Source organism: Liolophura sinensis, unplaced genomic scaffold (genome assembly GCF_032854445.1).
Source record: "Liolophura sinensis isolate JHLJ2023 unplaced genomic scaffold, CUHK_Ljap_v2 scaffold_145, whole genome shotgun sequence".
NCBI lineage: Eukaryota > Metazoa > Mollusca > Polyplacophora > Chitonida > Chitonidae > Liolophura > Liolophura sinensis.
The window spans coordinates 33,979-58,515 of NW_027018084.1; the positions used below are offsets into that span (position 1 = coordinate 33,979).

Below are 24,537 nucleotides of genomic sequence, written 5' to 3' on the forward strand. Positions count from 1 at the left end.
GGTGATCGGTACATTAAAGTCAACAAAGTCTGACAACATTTTTCACAAGTCACATGACACAGTAGGGCTGTTTTTACCTCTGATTACAAAAGAGTTCCAGCGCGAAACTCCGCTATTCTTGGGGGTTTTAAAGCCATACTTTTCACTAGCAGACATGTTTCTGAGGCAGAAAAAAAAAGGAATCCTCCTCGACATACTTTAGACTTAGATTGAATGATTGGTGTTTTACGTCACATATCATAGCTTTACCGTGGCGAGAACAGTTACATTTAACAAATAAAGAACACAACGCTTGTAGACATGACATGTAAATGACAACGTCTAGATCCGTCACCTTTTACTATATGCTTTCTAGACAACTGGAACCCTATTGTTTTGACACTCAAGGCCCCACGGGGCCTTTAGCTTTGTCCTCTTGGGACAAGCCATAACAGGAGAGTGTACGGTGGTCAACGTCATACTTAATGTAGCTGAGACAGATTTCCACAGCGCTTTATTTAGAGAAAGAAGCCATAAAAATCTTGAAATAGGTTGACCGTCAAAATCTGAACCTTTCTATGCCGGCAGCTGGGAGGGGTGGCTAGCAACCCCGATGGGAAAGTCACTCGCAGCCTCATCACCACCTGTCTCCTTGTGTCCTCTCCCTCAGAATTTCAAACTTTCATCATTAAAACTCATACCTGCCCAAAGCTTAGACAATTTCCATCATTTTGATACCAAGCATGCACCTGTACACCAAAAACGGCAGGCTGGCAGCAAAAAAAAAGACTTTACACCCTAAAATACACAGAACTACCCTACTGAAAAACGGAAGGTGTAATGGGGGTCTGTGTCCAGTACGATACCACCGGATGGGAATGAAACAAAGGAGAGTTGCTGCCCTTGACTGCCGACGACACTGCGTTGCCGGAAATGATTTCGTCATGACGCAGCAATCATAAGTTGATCATTGAAAACAAAACGTGATTACTGTCATTCCTCATTAATCTTGCAAATGATGCTGTCTAATTTCTTTTAGTCGAAATAATATAGTTTTAAGCATATTTATTACATTAATGCATAAATAGCAAATTGTGGAGGATTTACCCTGTTAACATTCATTTTATATGTTAAAACAAGATCAATTCATATTGATATCCCCTCGAAAAACGCCTGGCGAGGGGTCTAGAAAATAACGCAAATATTTGCAAGAAATATCCATGTTTAAAAAACGGAATTGTAATTTAAAGATCAGAATCCAGGAATATAAAAAACGGAATTCCGTTTTAAAACGGAAGAATATCATATGTGTACTAGCCAACAGCATAGTGCCAACTGTAACAAAGGATATCCTTAGATATATTCATCTTGTGAAAACAACTTCATCACCTTGGACAGAGCAGCTAAAAAAATATGCCTCACCCTGTTCCAGAGGCACAAATGACAAAGGTCTCATGATACAGTTGGGCTCCAAACTCCCCTATTAGCTGCTTTTTAAAGCTTAATACCTTTATCATTTACTTTATCATATTTTTTAATCGAGAATTTGTCGAAACACAGGATATGTCCTCTTTTTTACGAACTAGAAGCAGAATGTAAAACTAAACTTCTACTGTTAATGTATTACATACCGGCTTTGACTAAAACCTGTTCATCAGTTAGCTTTTTTTGTTAAAATTTTTTTGATTCTGTTTGCAATACAGAATGAATTTAAACAGTTTCTAAACCAATATTCATCATGGTTGGTATAGCCACGTGATTTCATTACAGAAATGCCGCCTCACGTCGGATGTTCGTGTGCCTGATTACATGTGTGATGCTCCTTATGATAGCCATTATGCGGTCAGAGACAGTTTCCTGCTACTTCTCCAAGGCGACACCGAGTTTAACACGCTCAATTATCAAGGGTCTTTGGTCTGATCGCGACAAACAGAGCGCAGTGTTTACTCTTCCCCCTAAAGTATCCGCGTCATCCTTCACAACAGCTCCTGAAAAGTCCCATAGCAACGCGCATGCCAAGTGTAAGGAAAAACGTCACGTGATATACGTCAGAATCCCCAAAACCGGAAGCAGCACGATGACCTATCTCATTTGGCGATTTGGAAATTCCAGAGGTCTCAGGTTTTTGCTTCCAAGGCCAGGTTTTCAAGACACCCAACACAAACTCACGTTCAGAAGGTTTTACTTACCAAATGCGAACAAATATTGCGATTTGATGGCCAATCACGTGATCTATGGTTACGCAAATTTCAAACGATATTTTCCTGCTGATGTTGTCTTCGTTTCTCTGTTACGAGAACCAATGGACCAGTTATATTCAACCATCTATTACCTGAACTATAACATTCCTGGAGAAAACAAAGTAAAAAATTATTTACTCGACCCTGTAAAATATGAACCCAAATCTGGTTATCGATTCTTCACCCATAACCCAATGATGTCATATTTTGGCTTAGCTCCGAGTTATTTTCGAAATGTTGATAAAATCCGTCAAAAAATCGCAGAAGTTGATGACAGATTTGCAATGGTGTTGATTTTGGAGAAATTTGACGAGTCGCTGGTGTTACTCAAACGTAAACTCTGCTGGACGACAAATGATATTTTATATATGGTCCAAAATGAGAACAGAAAAAAGCCAGTTGTAAATATTACTGCACAGGACAAAGAGAACCTAAAAAACTGGTCAATGGCGGACTACACTTTGTATGAACACTTTCTTAGTAAACTTCAACGATCCATTGAAACCGAAGGGGAAGACTTTCAACAGGAACTCTCATTGTTCCGTGCTATTCAACGACAATTCGTGGAATTTTGCCGAAGTCCAAACTCTAACCAGACGCTGAGAATTGCGTCTAGTAAATTTTCTGCGAAATTTAAAGTTCCATACAGGGATTGTCAGTGGATGGCAACACGTGGACGGCACGTGCTACAGGACATTCGACGTCAACAAAGTCTGACCAATTTTTGTAATTATGAATAAAAAAAACCTCTGAGCATCTATGCTAAAATATTAAGGTGGATTTGTAATTCGTTTATCACTTGTATCTGGCATATATATTTATTATCTACCTATTACCAATATTTCACAAAGATATGACCAAAGTTGTCGATAATGACAGAAAAACTCGGTGACAAGGAGCGGAGACAATGAGGTTTACTCGAAGTCTCTAGAAACTTTTCCCAAGATACCATAGCTCCAGAGCTGAAAAACAACACAAGAAAAACTATTTTTGTATTCTATATTTCGGCGTGACTTCAGGGATTAGTGAAGAAACAAAACCTTTCTCTCCTTCAGGAAACAGAAACAAACAGTTTTTTGTACATGGCCACATACTTACTTTGAAATATAGAACACCAAAACTTGGTGTTGACTTTAATGTTAGTCAGAAAAAAATATTGTTTACATTGCCTATTAAAATGAGAAACAGTCATAATGAAAACGTTGTATGTAATGCAAAGCAATGAGTCCACAGTGAAAGAAAGTATGTATCCGCTATACACTAAATGTTTCTCGTCTTGTGCCCAGTTGTTAATCAGCGCTGGGAACCAGCAGTTCGACAGTTCTCGGTCGCATTTCGAGGTAAGGGGACGGACCTCCTGGTGTAGACAACTGGCTCGCGTATAGCACACTGCTGGGCCGCGAATGGCGAGGGCTTTTACACTCCGGGTCGTAAATTTCTAACTCCGCGACGATCCTGGGGTGCTTGAACTTGATGAGAACGAAACCCAGGACTGCGCTACATGCACAGGAGATACCTGCAACAGACGTTACAACTGGTGGTTACAGACTTCTGCATCATCTAACTACTAGAATGGTTAATACTCTACTGTAGGCATCTGTTGGGCATTACGAACTTGGTTGAATGAAAACAAGGCTGCATTCAGGCAAACCTATCATGTCTTATCCAATCAAATCGCCCCCAAGCCGTTCAGAGATTTGAATAACATGATGTCTGAACAATGACGTGCTCAGGGAAAAATTAATACACGTATGAGTGCCCGATGATTAAACGTCAATCTACATATTTAACTCTTCGTGCATTTCCATAAATATTGCCATCTCCACCGAAAGTGTGTACCGGTACTTAATTAATTGGTAAAAAAAGTCAAACCCGCTAGACGTATGGGTTAGTAATCGTTATATAGCGTTGTAAGGGAAAGACCACTTAGATACGATCTGATTTCATTTCTTCTTTGAGTTGTCTGGTGTTCAATGTTTCATTTATCTTGTGGGAATATTATTGTTGGAACCCACCGCACTTCGCTAGGTACAGGACAAAGGCTCCGACTGTAAGCCGCACCCAAAACAGAGGACGCTGGATGCGATACGTGTATAAACCAAGACGGTTATCATCTCATTTGATTTGTGGTACATGCGGTACAAAATACAGTTTGTTTTGCAGAATCTTCCTGTTTCTTTGGGCTTTGGTTTTTGTCGTTGTACCCAAGAATATTCCACTTATACGATCGTGCGTTGAATTATTGGTGGAGGAAACCGATGCAGCTACCTGACGACCTCCTGAAGTACAACACCAGCCGATTTCGGCATGTCTGAGTTTGTGCCCTTATTTTTTATACTGACACCTGCATAATACCAGCGATACTCGTATTTACCCAATAGAACTGCAACATTTCAGCCTGCTAGCGAGGTTATGTATATCTTTTACTTCTACATAATGGAAGAATGGGGTCATTCATTTTGGCTTCGCTTTCATTGTAATTTTTTTTTTTCAAAAGAGGTCTTAAGGGTAACAAGTCGTGTTGACATCTCTCATTTCTCAGTCCTACTAAATGTATGCCACGACCTTCCTTACATATCTGGATCGCGAACATAATTAATAAACCACCTCAAATATGTGACGTGTGGGGTCAATGGTATTTTACACGTCGCATGTGGTTATAAATGAACACGGCCGAAAAAGTGATCTGAGTGACGTTCGACCTGTCACGTCACGTTGCACGTGAAGGTTGTCGTGGTCTACGTAATAGAGTGTGGACATCGGGGAGCAAAAGTGAACATGGCCTTTGTAACATTTCCACACGGTGTTATTCTTGCCCGAAGCACACATAATTCATTGTGAAGGCAAACTATGGGCATGCTATAGGCATGTTAACATTGAAGAAACAAGCTGTTTTGAGCATCAAATTACGAAATAAAAGGGCTAGACACCTGGTACCTGCAGGCCTAAATATACATCCTATAATTTGCAAATCCGTCGGGTGTTTGTGTATTACTAACATTAGTATAATACAACAAGATATAGTCAAAAAGGTACCCGCTGTAAACCAATCAGTAGGCGAGGGTCCCCCAATCATGACATAGAACGTAATTGGGCAAGGACTTGTCGTGTGTGGAGAGTGGTGCCGTGGACGACTCAGTAGGCGAAGTTCCATTCCATTCATGACGGAAAGCCATACTGATCAAGTATGATGTTGAAAGCGGTGCCGTGGACGACACAGTATGCCAGAATCCCCCCCCCCCCCATCTACCCCCCAAGTCATGACAGTCATTGATTATTATGATGTGCAGAGGGGAACGGACAAAAGCCCCGGTGGACAAAAAGCCTCACAGAGCTTTTGTCCTGGATTCTGTACAAAGCGGTGCCGTGGTCGACACAGTACACGAGGGTTCCTTCAATCATGACAAGGAGCCAAGCAGGCTACCTGAATAATTTCAACTTGGCGGCCAAGAGTTTCAGCTCTTGCTTTTGCCAGATTATAGATTAGTAAAGAGGCTCACACGTAACCTATGAAATACCGCCTCTTGTCAGTTTACCTCAGTTACCATTTTATTCTAACTATTTATTTAAAAAGTTGCAAATTATACAAATTATCCCTAGCACCATGGCTAAAGCTGAACTAGGTAAAAAAAGATACAGCGATGGTACATCACTGGTCGAGAATTACTCAAAATGCTATGTCGTCATTATATTTAACATACAATCACATTAAAACGATGCAAAGGGGACAGGCCTCGGGGATGCTTAGCCCACCAGCAGGATTCTCGTGCATGCAGGAATACAATACAACTAAGACGTACAGCATAGAGAGAAAAACCAGAGCAGCGGCGACAGTGTGATAGCTGGCAAATGCTCACACGTAACCAGTGAAATTTACCCTGTGAATTTACATCAATTACAGTTTTATTATATCTGTTAATGTAAATGCATATGTCTCTTAATAAACGTCGCCCATTTTGTTTTCAGTAAACAAACCGTCATTTAAGCCCGGCGCATACGAGAGCTATGTGCTTAGCAAAAACTTCATTCGTCGCACTTTCCTTAAGCAATTAACTCTGGTCTGCGGTCAACTTTTCCGTAAGTTTTTGCCTTTTGTGGAGGTGTGCCAATATCTAACGTGTTTGATAATTTCTTTCATTTGTGCATTATGTCATGCCGTGTGTGACGAAAGAAAGCTATTTCCTTTCAAGCGTTTCCATGTCACATGATCTGCAATATGGCGGTCCACAACGACATGATAATAGCAGACGACCAAAGCCGACATCTGTGTGTTATGAATATAGAAATGCAAACATTACGAGTTTGACCAAGTTTACCGGCGATTTCTTCCTGTGGCGATATCATCTTATCCCGATCTTTGAAATCTATGGAGCGAACATCATAAAAGCACGGACAGCATGGCCACAATTCAACCAAATTAGGCTATCTTCCAGCGTCTGTTATCATGTCGCTGTGGACCGCCATCTTGCAGATCATGTGACCTGAAAAAGCTTGCGCATTGCCCACTATCTGAAAGAAGATAGCTTTCGTTCGTCGCACACGACAAAACATTGTGCATGAATGTCTTTGATATTTGGCGCAGCTCCACAAAAGACAAAAACTTACAGAAAAGTTCACTGCAGACGAGAGTAAAGTGTTCGAGGCAAGTGCCGCGAATAAATTTTTGCTAAGCAAATAGTTCCCGGGCTTAAACGTCATGCGTGCTTAACTTACCTGCAAACACAAAGCTGTATAGGTAAGACCCTGAAGACTCCGTCAAGAGAGCTGCGAGACAAAAATTAATGTTTGGGAATAAAAATAAATAAATATTAATTAGTTTATTTATTTGATCATTAGTTATCGTCGAATTAAAAAACTTCCGATACTTTGACGATTAGTTTTAATGGTGGAATAAATACAAATAAAGTTTTACGATAAAGATTAAGTTTTAAATCTCATGCATAGTGTAAATATTTAATGAAATACGGTACTAAGTGTTGTGAACGCGCGTTTACATTTGTGTTGAGTATAGATAATTAATGTTACATGGCACAATTAACTGTGGTTTAACGCTATCGTATGATGTTCAACATATGTTCTAACAGATAAGGGTAATTCATTGATTTGATCGGTGAATATTTCACTTATACGCCGGTGGCCAGCATTATGGTGGGAAGAAATCGGACAGAGCCCAAGGGAAAGGATGAGGGTAATTGTTCAATACATTCTATGCTTAGCATGTAGACGACAACAAGAAAGAGGTTACTGTGAAGTATTTCTTTAAAACCATTAGGCGTGAAGACGGAAATGCCGTTTGTTATTTCAACTGATTTCGTTACCTGCCACGGGCGGTCCTATCAAGTAGCCAGTTCCCGATACCATCATCTCGACGCCGAAGGCTGTAGCAAGGTGCGCCAGTCCTGCTAAGTCTTTCGTCATTGGCGTTAGCACTACGTAAGGTCCTCCGGTAAAGAGTCCCATTAGACCAGCAAATGCCATGGACAACGTTAAAGAGGGAGAAACAAAGGGAAAGCCTGTTGTCAAGACAGCTATTACGGCAAACGAAGCACAATATAAAATAAACTTGTCCACGAAGGCTACAGTAAATCCAGTGAGAAGTCGCGAGACAATGTTACAGACGCCCATGACTGTGAAGAGAAGCGCAGACTGTGTCATGGTGGCTCCGTTGAACATGACGTAGCTGGGTAAATACATGTTCACCCAGGAAACGGTTATACTCCACAGGAAAATGCTGCTGCAAAACAAAAGCATGGGCAGGCTGAGGACGACTTTCAGAGAAGTTTTAATCGTCTTCTTCCAGTGAGACTCCGGACCAGAAGGGGGGTCATCCAGAGGTTTCTCCGTGACGGCTCCTGGGTGGTCGGAATGATCAGCACGATTCCCCCAATGGGATCTTTCCACGCTGTTCGGATGAATAATCATGGCAGACACGAACAGATTGGCGCTGATCCCAGCTAACATCAGGAACATTCCACGCCAGCCGAAAACGTTCTCGAAGAATCCAAGCAGCGGGGCACCAACTAGCATACCGATTCCTCCTCCAGTCATGACCAGGGCGATGGCCACGTTTAAGTACTTGTCAAAGTAAAACCCTATTATCACCACAGAAGGTGCAAATACCATACCAGAGCCAAGGCCTGCAAAACAAACAAGTTTCTTGTGACTGATGATATGGAAAACAGTGGGCAATTTTAACGTGGCATTGACCACATCCGCAGGCCGGAGAGGTAGATGTTAGTGTTACAGTAGTAGCCCTGTAATGAGTTCCAGTGTAATACTATTTTATGATTCCACTATTTCTCCTTCGAAAGCTCAGCTCAATTTCAGATTAATAAGTCTTAGCGCTCATCTCACCTAACATTGTCCTTTCGACCAACACGTACGTGAGTTTTACGCATCTCAATTGTCACTGTAAGGAAACGGTGAGGTTTAAGAGTAAATGAATGGTCATGGCTAAACGGCCTATCGGTAATATTTCAGTACGTCTGTAAGGGCAACCTCACTTGTCATTAAGAACAGTGTTATGTTTTAGATTAAAGTTCCTCACCTGTCATTAAGGACAGTGTGATGTTTTAAATTAAGGCTCCCATGAGATTCTCCAGACTACCTCACCTGACATTAAGGACAGACTAATCTTTTAGAATCAGTCTCCATGGATTTCTGCTGACTACCTCACCTGTCATTACGGACAGTGTCATGTATTACATTAAGGCTCCATTGGGTTTCTGCTGGCTATCTCACCTGTCATTAAGGAGAGAGTGACGTACAGGTGGTCCAGTCTTGTGACAAATGCACTGGCTGTACAGCCGATGAAGATGAGGAGGCTACCGAGCATCATGGACGTTCTACAGCTGGTCATGTTTGTCAAGAATCCAACCAACGGACCTACGACGGTAAAGTTATTTATTGATTTATTTACTTATTTGATTGGTGTTTTACGCCGTACTCAAGAATATTTCACTTATTCCACAGCGGCCAGCATTGTGATGGGACGAAATAGGGCAGATTCCGGGGGGAAACCCACGACCATCAGCAGGTTGCTGGAAGACCTACACACATACGGGGGTAAAGTTAAGACGAAGAATAGCAGTATGATACCCACAATAGTGCAAAGCTAATGTATACGTCTGAGTTGACACTGCTATAACGGCCTTGCACACTTCATCTGACACTGTTCACAGTTGTAAGAGATTGTGACACTCTTACGAAGAATCTGCGAGCTATATTAATGATAAATTATGGAGTCCACAAATTCGCATAATATATCCAGTGACTTAAAGTTAATTTATTTATTTAAACGACTGATATTTTACACCATACTCAAGAATATTTCACTTATACGACGATGGCCAGCATTACGGTGGGAGGAAATCGACCATAGCCTGGGGGAAACATACGACCATCCACAGGCTGCTCCAATGATTATATTTCTAATGGTCTTAAATAAATGTTATATCATATACATGTTTTTATATATTGTTTTTAGTTTTGTGTGCATTTATTTATTTATTATTCGATCGGTGAATACGGCATGCAAGCATTCCCCCTTATATGACGGTGCTCTAGTTATTAGGTGGAGGAGATCGGGCAGAACCCACTGGAAACCAATCACACCTGTCTACTTACCTCAGCGTAAAGTGTGGAACCACACATAACATCAGAAACCAACTGATTCAACATTGACATTTGAAGGCCCTTGGAACAGTAGAGAAATATCTTCAGTTTCATGCAAAAATAGAGGTCATCCACATCAAACGGTATCAATTCAATAAAATGTGGTATAGTAATAATCGTTATTATTGGAAGGTTTTCCGTGGCCGGGGGTAGTCAGCGCGCCAGCGCGGCGCAATTACCCAAATGTCTCTTACCAGTGCTGTCGATGAGAGTTCAAGTCCAGCTCATGGTGGCTTCCTCTCCGGGCGTACGTGGGAGAGTCTGACAGCGGCCTGCGGATAGTCAGGTTTCCCCCATCATAATGCTGGCCGCTCTCGTAGAAGTGAAACAGTCTTCAGTAAGGCGTAAAACACCAGTGAAATAAATAAATAAATATTGAAAGGTTTAAGACATGCCGGTTTACGAAACTGGCCCAGCTTTGTTTGTTGTGTGGCGAGGCACCAAATGCCACAGACTCCTAAAAATGCCCTTTTCACATGATGTTTTGAATATAAAGGTTGATAATGAACATTGAAAAAAAAAAGTTAATTAATCTGTTAATCTGTTAATCTCAACAGAGAGTGTGTTGTCTGAGTGATGCCACACTGTATTCTGTTGTTATAACACAGTACTCTGTTATGTTTAACACAATACCCTGTTAGTCTAATAGAATGATTATGAATGATGAATGAATTAATAGAATATGTGTGTTATATTCAACAGAATAATCTTCTTCAATAACAGAGTACATTCTAGCATAGACAACATACTTTCTGTTAAATTCAACAGGTTTTTTTTTTTTGAGAGAGAGAGAATCACCGGGGTTTAATAGTATATGTTGTCCGCTGTTGTAATACATAAGGAGTATCCCTATTTAAACTATACAGTGCAACAAAAGTAAGTCACCCCCAAACGTATTTTGATATCTCCCTTGATATGTAACAGATCGCAATGAAATTCTGCACACACTATCACAGTAATCCGGCGGACGTGGTGTATCAAGGATTAGCTTGTGAAATTTTCAAAATGGACCGATTTTCAGTTTGCGCATGCCCATTAGCGCACAACTGCACCTGCACGTTAATATTTGATATACCACGTCCACCGGATTACAGTGATGATGTGTGCAAAATTTCATTGCGATCTGGTACATATCAAGGGAGATATCAAACAACGTTTTTGGTGGGGGGGGGGTACTTTTGTTGCACTGTTGCACTATAATCTTTACTTCGTCTTTACCTGTTAAATTGACTAGAGAAGTTGTTATACTGAGAACCCAGGATGTCTTCACCAGTCCTTCGTCGAACGTGTCTAGCAGGACGATCTGTATGACGCCTAAGCTGTACACCAACACGGCAATGATGATTTCAGCAAGGATTGCCGAAGCCATGACAAGCCAGGCCCAGCCGCGGTCCACGTCATGCGCTCTGTCCCGGAGGACCATCGTGGACCAACCCTCGGTCCGCCTGTACTGAGGTGTGGGATGAACAGGAGCCGATCAGAGGGCGGGGTGGGAAAGGAACGAAACGAGGATGGTGCTGGGTTCAGCAGGCCTGGATCAGCATCTTATGCAAGTACACCCAACCCTGGCGTGACAGGCAGATCACGAGGCGTGACGATGTCAACACCTGTAGACAGTGCCTCCGTGCCCAGGCCCTCGCAGTACGGTATGTTTCAGCTCTCAGCAAACAAACGTATGTAGGGCCGAGTCAGTCATCTTCATTTACACACACGCATGAGCGCGCAGGCCTGATCTATGACTACGTTCTCCTTAGGCTAAACATAAGACCACTATTTATTCCAAAGTCCTCTATTCATTGAAAGAAAAGATAACACCAGCCCAAATGTATGTAGGTTATACATGGATAAAGTGTCCCACAGGAAGTTTAAAAAGCATATCTTTTTATTTTTGCGATGTTGCACAACCGAGATAGCACAGTTCAAAGTAAGCAATATCGCGCATATTGACATCGTGGAAAACATTACCGTGCTAGCGGTTTTAAAGGAGAAGAAAACATCAAAATGATGCCAAAATCAGATGAAAGAGTGTCAAAACTTATTTGCAAATATCATCTTTAACATTTTTTTGGAATTTTTTTTTTCAAGAGAAAGGGTATTTGAAAATATTTTTGTATGGGGGGGGGGTATTTGGGACCAACTTTTGTTATTTATCCTTGTTGCATAATAATGTTCTAAATAAGGATGCGGAGCTTGTCTAATAAATTTATTTGAATGTAAATTTATATCCAAACATATGCATTTAACCTAAATTATGATAATATTTATGAGCATATTAAAATATAAATATGATCCAAATTGAGGTTTAATACATTTGTTAGGTGGAAAGAACAAATTCTAGTGCAAAAATATTTATTAAACTTGTGTTACATCCTCATTTATGACATTATTAACAAAAGACTATAAATACCAAAGGGGGTCCCAAACACCCACCTTACAAAAATTATTTTCAAGTGTCTATTTTCTCCTTACGGAAAAATATTGAAGACCACATTTAGGAATAATTTTTCACTCTCTTTCATCTGAACTTTATGTCACGTTTATGTTTTCTCCACTTTTAACGTTTACGTGGAAAGTCTGTCAGCAACATGGTGTTGGGTTTCCCCGCCCCGGCTCTGCCCGGCTTCCTCCCACCATAATACTGGCCACCGTCGTGTAAGTAAAATATTCTTGAGTAGGCCCTACGGCGTAAAACACTAATCAAAGAAATAAATAATAGTATTATTGTTAATAGGGATTACACTTCCTGAATAAAGCACAGATTCTAGTGCTGAAATTTGGCTGAGACCACTGCGGGTTTCGAACCAGCGACCTCAGAGGCAGGCACCAAATCGCCAGCAATACATGTCAACCGATTAGATCACTCGACCAACAGGCCTTCCACAAAAATAAAAGGTAGAGTTTACAGCGAACATGCATTACCCCTCTGATAATCACAAATGACGTCACTCCCTGAGGTGAATATATCAGATAGGTACAGATGTCATTTAGATGATTATTTTTGTGGAAGGCCTATTGGTCGAGTGGTCTAGATGGTTGACATGTATTCCTTGCTATTTGGTGCCTGACCCTGAGGTCTCTGGTTCAAAACCCGCACTTGAATTTAGTAATTCTGTTACTAAATCCACTTTCTATATGACATCTGTACCTAAAATAAATATCAGTTTTAAAGAATAGGGCGAGAGTTATTTCTATAAACCGAGGACTTTATCTGTATGTTTCCGCTTACGTCAACTGAACCGCTTCAGTTGGCGCTGCCAATCCAGTGGAAATGGAGCATGTGCACAGCGCTAGGTAAATGTTCACATGTAAACGAACATGGCTGATTACACGCGCAAAAAGACCTTACGGCTCGCTCGTTTTGATTGATTGATTTTATTAGCCATGCAATAATAAATATATACATTGGATTTTAAGACATCAACAAAATACGGATACAATGTGATAACAATGAAGTCTAGAAAGATATAATACATGGTGGGAATAAAGCTCAGGTTGAGCTTGTTCTATCCCATGTATAAGTAATAACAGCATTGGAGATGTGAGACTGACAGTTTGTGTCTAAAAATTTATTTTTTCTTCCTAAATATATATGAGTTTATTTTTTACCTCAACTATGCCTTAACTGTGTAATGTTAGACTAAAGATTGCAGCTTAGAAAGTAGAAAAGATTTTAATAAAGACTGAAAGTGCGATTAAGAAGAAACTGATCTTAGTGTTAATGGAAGTTTATTCCATTCCCTAGCACAATGGTTTATACAATAGTTTGTGGAAGGCTAGTTGTCTGTCTCTCGTGTGATATGGATTTAAAATTTAAAATGATTAAACGGGAATTTAAACTTACAGGAATAGTGCCTATGGAATACAAGTACATATGAGTTTGTAACAGAGTAGAAAATAGAGATAGTTCGGCAAAGGGTAAGATTTTCAGTTCGCAAAAAAGCGGTTGGGTGTGGCAAAGCCGGCCTGATAATGTAATTGTTCTAATTGCCCTTCTTAGATCTATGTACAAGGGCTTGAGATATGTGTGATATGCGCTTCCCCATAACATATTACCGTATAGTAGATATGGATAAATAATTGAGTAATAAAGGATTAGGAGGGTCTTTTTATTTACACATTGTTAAATGTGTAAAATAAAACCTATATTTCTTGACACTTTGGAACACAAGTATCTTATTTGAACAGTCCAGGTCAGTTTCTCATGGAAAAATATACCATGAAATTTGAATTTATCAACTTTTACAATTTCGTTACCAAATTATGAATTGCAGCTATTTTCTTGTTATTGCACTGAGAAAAGTTAATGAGTCACTGTTGTGTCATATGGACTCATCCCAGCAAGTCAGTTGTGTTCGACTCAGTGATGTCAGTCACATGACCTACTCTGGACACAAACTGAGTCGCGTCTGAGTAACTTTCTTGGACAAGTGACTCATCGCATGAGTTTTGGTAATCGTCCCAGTGAGTCATATGACAGGTGAACAATGGTAAACTGTTTAAAATCTTACACCAAATGCAATCCAGTACGAACTAGATTAGCCCCGTATCCATTCCTGTAGGTCTGTAACGTTTTGTGACCAAATGGGTTATGCATTTAATATCTAATGCCGAGAACAATATGGTTAGCCCAGCTTGGACTTTAATTCCCAGTGTGTGTTAAAACAAGTGGAAGCGAGCCATGTTATGTTACTTTTTTCTGACACTTATGGTGATCTAGTTCATTACTCAAAATAAGTTTTATATAAATGTATTCAGTATAAGTGAACGGGAGCTTTTTTTGTGTGAAAAGAGGATTTACATGTAAACCTGAGACTGCTATATGTAGTACGCTAAAGCTTCTCTTGGTGAACAGTGCCACCTTGTATTTGAACCCAGGAGAATGCATGGTGATCACGGATAGTACCAGTACTTGTATTTGTTCTTTTACTGACAGTGCACTTTACTGTTATCTCTCTTTTTCTTTTTCCGGACTCGGTTTATGCATGGATATTTCTAAAATTCAGTGACAAAGACAAACATTTGTGCTAAACATCAAAATTCTGTTGTGTAATGGCCTACTGTCATGACTGTAGTATTTATTTTACTTATTGGTGTTTTACGCAGTAGTCAAGGATATTTCACTTACACCATGACAGCCAGCAAAAAGATGGGAAGAAGCTGGTCAGTGCCTGGGGGGAAAACCCACTACCATGCGCAGTATGTTCGCAAACCTTCACGCTTACCACCGGAGAGAAAGACAGCATGAGTTGGCCATTGTATCTTGCTAACAGGCTATAGTCACTCGTCAGACGGTAGTTAATTAGAGCAGCGTTATCACAAGTCTAGGTAGTCCTGTGACTCTTAACTGAATGAGTTATCTGACAAGCGGAGAGTCCATTGACCAGCGGAAAGAGTCCTTGGAGCAAATGAGCGAGTCTTTTGACCAATAAAGTGAGTCTTTTGTCTAGTTTAGCGAGTCTTTTGACTAAATACATGAGTCTGGTGACTACTCATGTGAATTTCATGACTGACCAAGTGAGTCTTTCATAACCCAGCTGATCTGGTCGTATGACTCAGTTTTCTGAGTGAAATTAGCTCAATTGTATGACTCAGATTATTGAGTCAGCTGACCCGAACTTTTCTCTCTGTGTGTGTTTTATTAACATATATTTGGCTTTGGAGGCATTCAGAGATTAATCGGTTGGTTAGAAACCACGTATACTTGTTTTCCAACTCGACATTTATGACGTAAATCACTTGAGGTGCGTCATCGTTAGAGTAAATGCAACTTGTGTCATCCGCAAACAGACTAAGATCCATGGGGTTTAATGCTCTAATGATGTTATTAGTGTAGAGTAGAAGTAAAGTCGGGCTCGTGGCAGGATCAGTCAAAAAGAGGCGTAAAAAGGGCTCCACAGGTTGACAAACAAGTCCAGAGTTATATTTGGTGGTCAGTTTGAACGATGGAGTACACTGAAGATAGAAAAGTGTCTCACGAAGCACGAAGACATCTTCTTAGTCACTGCTCGTTAAACTTACCTGCAGCTTACTTCATGGACAACTGCGTTCGGCTTTCAAACACTATTATAAATATTATTTATAGCCAAGCTTCCTTTTTACATTGCGTGCCAGTTATGGTACAATATATGCATATGTCTTCGGTATGATACCTAGATGGAGCAATATCGATTGAGTAGGAAAGTTAGCAAGATCACACTGTCATCGTTTCTGTCACCCAAACGTACCTCGCTCGACATGTTTGTTTTGAATGGAACTTTCCTAACGCTGCCCGTATGCTTTGCGCCCTTTCGGTTGAATATAAATAAGGCAAAATGGCCCGTCCTCTGTTCGAATAATAGCAGGATTTCTCCGGGCTCGTACTTTGAAGAAACTTATACAGGTAACCATAGTGACACATTTTTCTGTATGTTTTTCCTGGCGCACATAGAAATCCAGGCTTGATAATCGTCGTCTCCTGACACAACTCCAGCCAAATTCCTGACATATAGTTGGGGGGCGGGGGGGATGGGGGGAATTGGGTGACTGATCAAATGTTTCACAAAAGTGATCAACAGTTTGACTGGGTCAAACCCACTAAGTGAGAGGTCGATCGACCTGGCTTTTTTACTACTTTTGCCTGGGGTGCATACACCACCATTTTCTCAAAAACATAAATATTCATACCTAGAAGGAAACTTTAAAATCTCTCCTATAAAATAGTACCACCTAGCAAGCAGAAATAAAGCCACAGCTTCAGTATGTCTGAGAATCTTACTTGATCATCATAAAGAGTCCATTGCATGAGTTATGGAGTATACAGAGAGGATCTCGAAAACAAGCGAAATGAAGAAAACTATATACCCCAATTTTTTTTTTAATATTCCTTTTTGGGGTATATTTACACCTGATAATTACCCATCTGTTTTATGCATATTTTCCGTCATTGGTGGGATTTTTCGGTAATTGCATCATCATTGATCTTGCTCGGAGCGCGGCGAACATCCCGAAGTGCCCCGAGCCCAGTGAACTGTGGTCGATATAGTGACGAAACCCGAGCGTATTTAACTTATCGGTATGGTGTTCATATGTTTTGATATTTCGAAAGCATTCGATAGAGTTGGGCACCGTGGACTTATCGTAAAACTGCAGTTCTGGGGTATTAACAGAAAACTACTCAATTTGTTCGTGGAAAATAGACAACGACGAATCGTAACTCATGAACAACACACAAGGTGTCGTCCGGGGCTCCACAGGGCTCCGTTTTCGGACCTCTCCTCTTTCTGATATACACTAACCATCTACCCAGCGGCTTAATTAATAATGTTACATTATTTGCAGACGACACATGACTTTATGTAATCTCAGAAGACATTCTCCATGACAACGTTAAACAGTGAATATTATCTGACATATACTCAATAAAATAATGGGTCCCGTCCTAGTTTGTAAACTTTAATTCGACACAAACATATTCATTACTGTGTTTACGGCGTAGACAATCTTCCCATTTGAGATTATCATTCTCAGGGAAACCATATTGAATGTTGTATCACACATCAATATCTTGGTGTAATGTTTAATGCAAAGGCGAACTGGAAAACATTGATAGTCTAATAACAAAGTCTAACAAGATGTCGATGTTTCGCGGTCTTAAATATTGCCTTAGCCGCAAAAACTTATAAATCATGGATATAACTTTCATCCGCCCTACTAAAGAATTTGCAGACGTGGCCTGACACAAATTCCACGAACACCAAGTCGAATCTTGCAAAAGGGCTGTCTCAGAATAATAACTGGTCTCACAGAGAGTGCCGCAACCAGATTGCTTTAAGAAGAGTCCGATTTTCTCGAACTAAGCCAACTAAGTATACCGTCTGGTCTTCTTTCATAAATTTATCCACGATCATTCAAATTCTTCTCTACTCCAGATCCTTCCACAATCAGACTCCTTGAGAAATCCGTACATCGTCGTCCATTCAAGAAACCGTTTTACGTCTTACATGTGCGGAACGGCAGTTTTCAGCAAATCATTCTTCCCCGCAACTACCAGAGACTGGAATGCCTTACCCGAACCGATCAAACAGATAACCGATCACACTGAATTCAAAAACGAACTTCTGAAGTTATACCCTAAAGCCAAACCGACAACTTGGTATTATGCAGGCAGTAGACTTTCTAATATATATTTATGTCGCTTGTGAAATGCCTGCAGTAGTCTAAATGACGATTTGTTCAACGATTTTGTGTTTGATTCTCCTGGATGTACCTGTGGCACCCCGGCCGAAATTGCCCATCACTTTTTCTTGGAAAGTAAACATTACGTTTCGGAGAGACAGACCAAGAGACATTGGATTTAATGATGATGTTTCTACCACAAATGTTTTGTACGATTCTCTCCATGTAAAGGAAAAAACAGTAAATCGATAATCACTACTGTATGTCAGTTCACAGAGGCATCTAAACGTGTGGGACAACAACAATGAAGGTTGTAATAGTCTGCAGTAGCTACGTTCATAGGCTGGAGAGCAGTATCCTTCGAAATTCTATCCCAAATTCTAGACTTGCTTTTAGAACGGGCCAGGATATTCGGCTCTTTGGCATTAGAGTAAAATATGTAAATGTAAATAGACTAGACGCATTGTAAACAAAAACAAGAAATAAACAATATAAAATGGCCTGTCACAATATCCACTAGGGAAGTGACGCTAAAACCAGCATTTCAACCAAAAATGCTTGTCATACCTATTCTGGCTGTCTACAAATTGCTAATCCGACAATTCTTGTCCTGTTCAGTAAGTTTTATTTATGTATTTATTTGATTGGTGTTTTACGCCGTATTCAAGAATATTTCACTTATACTACGGCGGCCAGCATTATGGTAGGAGGAAACCGGGCACAGCCCGGGGGAAACCCACGACCATCTGCACGTTGTTAAATGAATAAAATATGATGATGACAGAACACTCTTACAGCTTACAATGTAAACAATTTGCTTGTTACCATATATTTCTATTCTGACTGCTCTTTGAAAAATACAGATAGCTATTCCAACAATTCATGTGTTATTCACTTTTTCAGGTCTATCTTAAGGACCGTGATAAGGCTATCTATATTACAGAGGAGTGAAGGACACTCCTTTTCTTTACATGTGAGACACTAACATCAGTAAAACTTTATCCACTCCATTAAAGTGCGGGTCAACAGAGACATCTCGTGGTATGTAGACAAACAATATGTCCCTGTTTTAAGTTAAATACATAAGCTATATATATATATATATATATATTAGTATATACAGCGTATCTGTATAATGTGGACATATACGTACCTTCATTTGTTCTCAATAGAACCTACACATCGTACTCTAATACTGGATGTATACACTACCATCCATAACTGTCATATATGTTCTATGACGCAGCCTCTATGCTTGAAACGAATTATGCAGGAAACAGGCCTATATACGGTGTGTATATGTGCGTGCTTGGGGTTTAAAGTCTTTGGTATGACACGAGCCGGGTTTCATTCCTGGGTCTCTCAACTTCGGGGCGGACGCTGTAATCATTAGGCCACCTAAGCGGTCCAGAGTGAGTGAGTGTGAGTGTGTGGAGTTATATTTACAATGTTCTAGTATTTTTCAACTTGCGCAGCTCATACTCTTTCGATCGCTTTTTGGCTTGTGAGTCGTTTTACACATACAATAATCGCATCCCCACAGAGGAATATACTATCTAGTATTTATATGTTAATGACTGATTTTATTCATTTGAATGGTGTTTTATAGGCCGTACTAGAGAATATATCACTTATACAACGGTGGCCAGCACAGTGATGTGAGGATATAGAATACGTATAGCCAACAGAGAATAGACGCAAATGCCGACTAACAATAGAAAGTTTGCTGATGGCGACGAGCAAAATGTCAAAAGATGGGTTAACCTTAGAATTGTATAATAATACACCATATTTGGTTTACCATATCAATGCAGGCAAGTTCGTGGCTATTTCAGTACAGAAGGACACAATTAACTTGAAAATTCACGGGAAACTGTTAACCCTGACAACCAGTAAAATGACACTTAAAATAGACCTTGCTTGATCACAGGGTTCATAGTTTATCTTTTAGAGTTATCAGATGGTGTATAGGTTAATACCCTGTGTCAGTTAGATTACGGCCATACATGACAGACGTATTGACTAGCAACTGCCCAAGGTCAACCAGATTTTGCGCTAGATCAAACAACAGGAGTTGCTGATGAAATCTTCCTGAACATTTTCATGAGCCTTAACAGGGGATGTTGGGAGAGCTGGCCCGGCTAAACATTGCAGGTACAAACTATAAAGCCTAAATCTGACGGTGAGGAACTCTGACTGTGAGGAGCTCTGACGGTGAGGAGCTCTGACTGTGAGGAGCTCTGACGGTGAGGAGCTCTGACGGTGAGGAACTCTGACGGTGAGGAGCTCTGACGGTGAGGAGCTCTGACTGTGAGGAGCTCTGACTGTGAGGAGCTCTGACTGTGAGGAACTCTGACGGTGAGGAGCTCTGACTGTGAGGAGCTCTGACGGTGAGGAGCTCTGACTGGTAACTCCTATAATTTTTTCAAATAGGTCAAATTTTTGATGTGTTTGTTGTTTATTGCCATATTCTAGAATTTTTCTGAAAACGGTAAGTTGTTTTTGGGTTGAGTCAGCCGGAGTTCCAGGGATAAACTAAACCTGCCTTTGGCGAAAGGTTAATTTTAAGAGGAACTTGAACCGCTCCAGTGGGTCATGTGGTTGTAGGCCTATAGGCCTATCTGAAAAAATCCATTTATTCTAGTGAAGCCAGTGTTGGTCACACTTGTTCTAGAGTAGCCAGTTTTGGTGACCCTTGTTCTAGTGTAGCCACTTTTGGTGAAAGTTGTTTTATAGTGTAGCCAGTTTTAGTGACAGTTGCTCTGGGGTTTCCAGTTTTGGTGATAGTTGTTCAGGCGTAGCCAGTTTTGATTACTGTTGCACTGGCATAGCCAGTTTTGGTGACCGTTGTTCAGGCGTAGTCAGGTGTGGCGATTGTTGATCTGGCATTGGCAGGTTTGGCGACTGATGTTCTGGCGCAGCCAATTTTGGTTACTGTTGTACTGGCAGTTTTGGTTACTGTCGTACTGGCATAGCCAGTTTTGGTGATGGTTGTTGAAGCGTAGTCAGGTTTGGCGATTGTTGATCTGGCGTAGCCAGTTTTGGTGGCTGTTGTACTGCCGTAATCAGTCTATGATTTGAATCTGCGAGAGTCGTTGATCTTTTATATAGTATTTACATTGGCCAACAACCTTCCTGGTCTTAATGAAATTTTATTTATATCCAGGCGTCAAAAGTGGAGGTCCTTGGTCAATAATCGCAAGGCCCATTACCAAACAGCGTTCAACACAAACCACTTAAGAACTATAAATAGAGATTATCACACCAGTGTCGCGAGGCTGATGCACAGGCCGACCGCAACAACATCGCGGAACACACACTTTTATGATAGTCTATTTATCATATACCTTTATTTATGCATAATAAGTTGTCAAAACACACACGCGTTTTTTTTCCATCAGTCAGCAGACGGACTTGCTACAGCTAGAGACCCAGCGCCGACAAATATAGTCCATGTATAAATGAGCCCAATTTCTTCAGCTCGAAAACTATTATGTTCTTTAAATTTCTATTTCATTAGTTTCAGTTGCAAACTATTTAAAAAATCAGTCTAGTAAAACTTCACGAGCCTAAACTATTGCAAGGTCGCCACTTCACGAGATGAGGTGAAATCCCTACGCCACGGGAATCCCCTCACGCTCTGGCGTCACGCGAGAGAGACGTAGGTTACGTTAGCAAAGTTTCATCGTGCGGTATGGTTTAAAATCATATCTTGTTTGAAAGGAACGGCTTCAGACCCTGATGTTGATTGGACTGAAAGTTTGGCTCAACAACGGTCATGTGAAGTGTGCATTTATTGAAAGTGTCATCCCCGTGTGGCCCTGTAATCACCGAGCGTGTGTGGCTGTAGGTCCGGTGACTCCACCAGAAATTTTCAATAAGAGCAGTGAATATTGATCATGGCGCACCGGTATAAATTAATGATGAACCTACTGACGACTATATTTGGTATTTTTACTGTTCACATTCAGTAAATGGGAAGACGAAATTTCATCGACCCTCATTTAAACGATGACAGATCACCGACTCTATGGGATGATGAACATGTGAATATTTATCTGCCCGACCTTGTGTTTAGGTTGCTTAAGGGACAAAGTTAAGGATTTTCACCAAGAAGTGAATATGAGAAGAAGATTCACCAAAAAGTTTATCCTGACTCTCATTCAAGGCTTCTTGGAAATGGATTTAGAGCACAAAAAAACAAAATTTTGATATTATGTTCATATTTGTATTATTCATCTGTCCTCTTCATACATATGGGAAGACAGTCCATATATTTGTAGCTTCATTCTAGCTTATCGCAATTTCACTCTTTCTTCACAGAATGGCCAGCCCACGTTCGATGTTCCTGTGCTTGACTGCGTGTGTGTTTCTCCTTACAGTAGTCATGCTCTGGTCAAAGATAATTCTACATCTCTCCATCGCGGTACCTCCGCGTTCTACAAAAGCAGTTTTCAAATACCACAGACCAGTCCTCAGGAAAGAGGGAAAACTCTTTTCTCGTCCTCTGTTGTCAACGTTATCCTCTACAAAAGCTCTTGTGCCGTCCCCTATCAACGCGCATGCCAAGTGTAAGGAAAAACGCCACGTGATCTACGTGAGAATCCCCAAAACCGGAAGCAGCACGATGACCCACCTCATGTGGCGTTTCGGAAATCAGAGAGGCCTCAGGTTTTTGCTTCCACGGCCTGGTTTCGAAGGGAGTGAAAACAAACTCTCGTTGAATAAGTTTTATTTACCAAACTCCAGAAAATATTGTGACTTGATGGCTAATCACGTGATCTATGATTATGCAAATTTCAAGCGATATTTTCCTGCTGACGTTGTCTACATTTCTCTGTTACGAGAACCTATGAACCAGTTATATTCAACCATCTATTACCTGAACTTTAACATTCAGGGTGACAACAAAGTAAAGAATTATTTGCTCAAGCCTGAAAAGTATGAACCAAAGTCTGGTTCCCGATCTTTAACTCATAACCCAATGATGTCATACTTTGGCTTAGCTCCGAGTTACTTTCGAAATGTTGATAAAATCCGTCAAAAAATCGCAGAAATTGATGAGAAATTTGCAATGGTGCTGGTTTTAGAGAAACTGGACGAGTCGCTGGTGTTACTCAAACGTAAGCTCTGTTGGACGACAAATGATATTTTGTATATGATAAAAAATAAAAACTGGAAAAAACCAGTTGTCAATATTACCGACGAAGACTACAAAAGGTTAAAAAATTGGTCAATGGCGGACTACATTTTGTATGAGCACTTTCTTGGTAAACTTCAACGATCCATTGAAACCGAAGGGGAAGACTTTCAGCAAGAACTTTCCTTATTCCGTTCAATTAAAAGACAATTTAAGGAATTTTGTCAAAGGGGAAACTCTAACCAGACTTTGACAATTGCATCTAGCAAGTTTTCTGCATCATTCAAAGTTCCTTACAGGAATTGTCAAAGACTGGCCTCGCGTGGGCCGCTCGTCCTAGACGATATTCGACGCCAACAAAAACTGAAGAATTTTTGCAATAGTAAATGAATAAATGTATACAGACAAATTATTATTATTGTGGTGGTTTTAAACTGTATATTATCTAGTAGAATTAATACACAATAACAGCTTATGTTTCCTCCATCTCATGCGGATTTGAGTGTATATAATTAATGTGATTAAGCTGTGCATTCAACTGTCACACCGAAACACCTTCATGTCCCACAAAACAATGCAATCTGCTTGACCTTCAAATCACGGAAAATCACACAGCCTACATGATCTTCTGGTTATACGTCCGAGAACTTACCGGTTTCAGAGCAGGTACCCAAGCATTCACCACTAAATTGACGATCACATCACGATTTTGTCTTTGCAAAATATTACATTGATTGTCTGCCAACATGCCGAGGATAGAATATTTAATCAGCACGAAATGAGAGAGGAAACCGGGCAAAACCCGAGGGAAATCCACGAAGGTTGTTGGCAGACCTTCCCACGTAAAGTCGGAGTGGAAGTCAGCATGCATGAGCTGGACTTGAACTCACAGCGACCATATTGGCGGGAGGCTTATGGACCATTGTTTCTATGTGCTGGCGTGCTAACCTCCTCGGCCTCGGCGTCCCCCCCCCTCCCCTCATTTGTCTGGTGTTTAGTGTTATAAAGAGTACAGATCATGTCTGTACAACATATGTTGTCGTGATGGCTAAGGACTTATATAGGCTAAGTGCGCTTCATGAAACCGAGGACTGTCCTGGGATGGAACTAGTCTATATCAGGCATGATTAATACATAGACACTCGCACAACAAGGCTACAGTATACAGATGTGTAGCGAATGTCTTTCGTTGTGTCCCCCTTTCACCGTGCCCAGTGGACAGGGTTCCAGTGCCTGTAGCAAGTGTCTATCGATGACGTGTTATGGACATCACACTGCAATCCATTGATATCAAATATGGAAAAGCAGAATTCTGTCGAGTATCAAATATACAGTATACCAACAATATAC

General features: G+C 40.6%; 3 protein-coding genes across 3 annotated transcripts; 2 read left to right on the top strand and 1 right to left on the bottom strand.

Moving 5' to 3' along the window:
• The first annotated feature begins 1,816 nt into the window (after positions 1-1,816).
• LOC135481484 (galactosylceramide sulfotransferase-like) lies at positions 1,817-2,959 on the top strand. Its single transcript, XM_064761295.1, has one exon. The coding sequence runs from the start codon at positions 1,817-1,819 to the stop codon at positions 2,957-2,959; it is 1,143 nt and encodes a 380-aa protein (XP_064617365.1).
• Positions 2,960-3,052: 93 nt separating this feature from the next.
• Positions 3,053-11,316, bottom strand: LOC135481485 (monocarboxylate transporter 12-like). The gene is made up of 5 exons (XM_064761296.1): positions 11,112-11,316; positions 8,961-9,104; positions 7,538-8,356; positions 6,933-6,983; positions 3,053-3,735 (listed from the first exon to the last, which is right to left on the bottom strand). The coding sequence occupies exons 1-5, from the start codon at positions 11,314-11,316 to the stop codon at positions 3,509-3,511; spliced, it is 1,446 nt and encodes a 481-aa protein (XP_064617366.1). The 3' UTR covers positions 3,053-3,508.
• A 208-nt stretch (positions 11,317-11,524) lies between these two features.
• On the top strand, positions 11,525-23,587 carry LOC135481483 (galactosylceramide sulfotransferase-like). The gene is made up of 2 exons (XM_064761294.1): positions 11,525-11,539; positions 22,371-23,587. The coding sequence occupies exon 2, from the start codon at positions 22,372-22,374 to the stop codon at positions 23,575-23,577; it is 1,206 nt and encodes a 401-aa protein (XP_064617364.1). The 5' UTR covers positions 11,525-11,539; position 22,371; the 3' UTR covers positions 23,578-23,587.
• The last annotated feature ends 950 nt before the right edge of the window (positions 23,588-24,537 follow it).